The 2,844-nt window shown below is 18.9% G+C and overlaps 1 protein-coding gene across 1 annotated transcript; it reads right to left on the bottom strand.

Moving 5' to 3' along the window:
* Positions 1 to 712: 712 nt before the first annotated feature.
* Positions 713 to 2,248, bottom strand: PRSY57_1340500 (hypothetical protein; the record flags this gene model as incomplete). Its single annotated transcript, XM_012909329.2, has 1 exon — positions 713 to 2,248. The coding sequence occupies one exon, from the start codon at positions 2,246 to 2,248 to the stop codon at positions 713 to 715; it is 1,536 nt and encodes a 511-aa protein (XP_012764783.2).
* Positions 2,249 to 2,844: the final 596 nt, after the last annotated feature.

The raw sequence follows: 2,844 nt of genomic DNA, 5'->3' as shown, positions 1-2,844 counted from the left end.
AAATCATGTTAATGGTGTTATTTAAAATATATATATATATATATATATATATATATATATTTATTTATTTATTTATTTATTTATATATGTATTATATTTTTTATCTGTTCTTTCTATTATTTTTTTAAAATTAAAATGTATTAATTCAAAATTTTAATAATATTATTCAGTTTTAAAATAAAAGTATGTACATGCCAATGATAGTTCATTAATTCCTTTTAATATACAAAGGTGTAATAAAAAAGTAAAATGAAATATATATGTATATTATTTATGTACATTTATTAAATTATAAATAACAAAAAGGCAAATTATTTATTGAACAGCCATAGTCCATAAAGCATACAGTATATAATGTAACTATAATGCATAAAATTCTATATATATATTATATATATATATATAGAAATGTGTAAAAAATAAATATTTATCATGTACATTTTTTTTCTTTTTTCTTTTTTTTTGAAAACCAAATAAAACCTGGAAAATTATTATGATATATAGTTTTTATCATTTAATGTATTACTTATTAATATGTTGTAAAAAAAAAAAAAATAAAATAAAATAAAATAAAATAATAATAATAATACATACATAGATACATTATATATACAAATATATATATTTATATATATATATATATATATATATATATATATATATATATATTTATATTTATATATATGTTTTTATTTCCTTTTATGATATTATATCATATTGCTTCTTTTATTTTTCCTTCCTCTTCGAATTTATCACTAAAATAATCATACTGATGATAAGATATAGGTTCATCCAGTAATCCATCTAAGATTTTATTTATTTTATCCATAACTATACTTCCCGTTTTCTGAGTTTTAGGAATTAGAATCCTACCTAAAATTTTCGGAAGATTTTTATGTTTTTCTAACAGTGTAGCGTCTAGTGTAGAATTAACCTTGTCAAGAAATGCACTACCTGTTTTTAATGTAGGTCTTTCATTTCTTGTATAACTTTGATCAGGATTATAAAAAGGATATAAATCATACAAGTTAACTTTATTTTTATTTCTATTAGTTTGAATAGATTTATATGATGTTTCTAACATAGCAATCATGATATTTATCATATCATCTAAATATGTTCCTATGGATAATGTAATTTTTTTAAATATATCTAATTTCTTATCATTTATATTATTAAGCATATAATATGGAGATCTGGGATTTGTCATAAGGTACTCATAATTTGGTGATATAAATTTATTCGTACTCATCCTATTATAATCATTAGTTATTTCATTCATTCCTTTATTTAAATATGGATATATATATTCTTTATTTTGATCATTTAATATATATGACATATTTAGTGTCTTATTTTCAAAATGATCAAACGGCATATTATTATTACTATTACTATTATTATTATTATTATTATTATTATTATTACTATTAGTATAAGATGGAGTACATAAAGATTGTAATTGACATGCACCCAAAGCATTAAATGGTTTAATTCTACCTAAGTGAGTACCATGTTTTAAATATTCATTTGTATTATATCCATTTATTGAATCACCATTTTCTTGTATTTTATAATTTCTTCCATATAAAGGAGGTACAATATTGTTTGCACTATATAATTGATTATTCGTTTGATATGGAAGATTGGGAATATCTACATAATCATAGTTTTCTATATTAGAAGGATACTCTTTCATATTCCATATACCATCGTTATTAATCATATTATATGTAATATTACTATTGGGGTCATTCATATTGCTTTTACTTTTTTTCATGAACATTTTATTATCTAATGTGTACACATTAAAATAATTATTATTATGATGAGGATTAATATTATTTATATTATCCATATTATTAATATTGTTATTACTATTATTATTATTATTATTATTATTATTATTATTATTATTATTATTATTTGGGGTACTATACAAATGTTCATTTTCAGATAATCCTTTTTTTAATATAAAGTTTTCATAATTGTTTGTATCTCTCGCATCCATAAACGATTCAGCTATATTATTATTTGGAAAGTTATATTTACATGAATCATTATAACTAACATTATAAAGTACTTCATTTAATTGTTTTTCTTTAACCGGTGGCATATTTTCTGTAATTATCCCATTAACACTTCTCTCCGTAATGAGAGTGGTATCCTTGGACAATTTCTTGTCGTCTGACTTTATAGAAAAAGCACTTTTGGAACTATTAGATTTATCGTAGATTGAATTGGCCATTTTAAAAAAAAAATAAATTATTCTGTTGCAACAATTTGTTAACGTAATTGTATAAATGTATTAATATGTCTATAGGTTTAATTATTATATTTATTTAATTATTTTTATTATATACATATATATATATATATATATATATATTTTCCTGTCTATTGATTAAAAATTAAAAAAATAAATTATGAACAGGTCAGGTGAATTTTAAAGTAATAGGATGATAAAATTGCTATAACGGGGAAATTAATTGAAAAACTGAATATTTTAAAAAAATATATAAATATGACGATTAAAGAGATGATTATTTATTATAATGAATAATTATTATAAAACAAACATATTATATATATATATATATATATATGTATATTATATTTTTTTATATATTTCTTCACAACAGAAAAATAAAAATAAAGAGATATATTTTAAAAATATGGAATGGTATAGGTAGCCATAAATTTTTTGGCTGTCTATTTTAAAATGTTAATTGCCTGTTCTTTATTTTTTTTTTTTTTTTTTTTTTTTGCATATTATAAATCTCTATAATTTTATTATTCTCCTTATAATTATATAAATAAATAATATATTATATAAACAAAAAC

The sequence above is a fragment of the Plasmodium reichenowi genome, chromosome 13, assembly GCF_001601855.1.
Source record: "Plasmodium reichenowi strain SY57 chromosome 13, whole genome shotgun sequence".
NCBI lineage: Eukaryota > Apicomplexa > Aconoidasida > Haemosporida > Plasmodiidae > Plasmodium > Plasmodium reichenowi.
The sequence above is the reverse complement of the archived record's forward strand: the minus strand, read 5'-3'. Positions and strand labels throughout refer to the sequence as shown.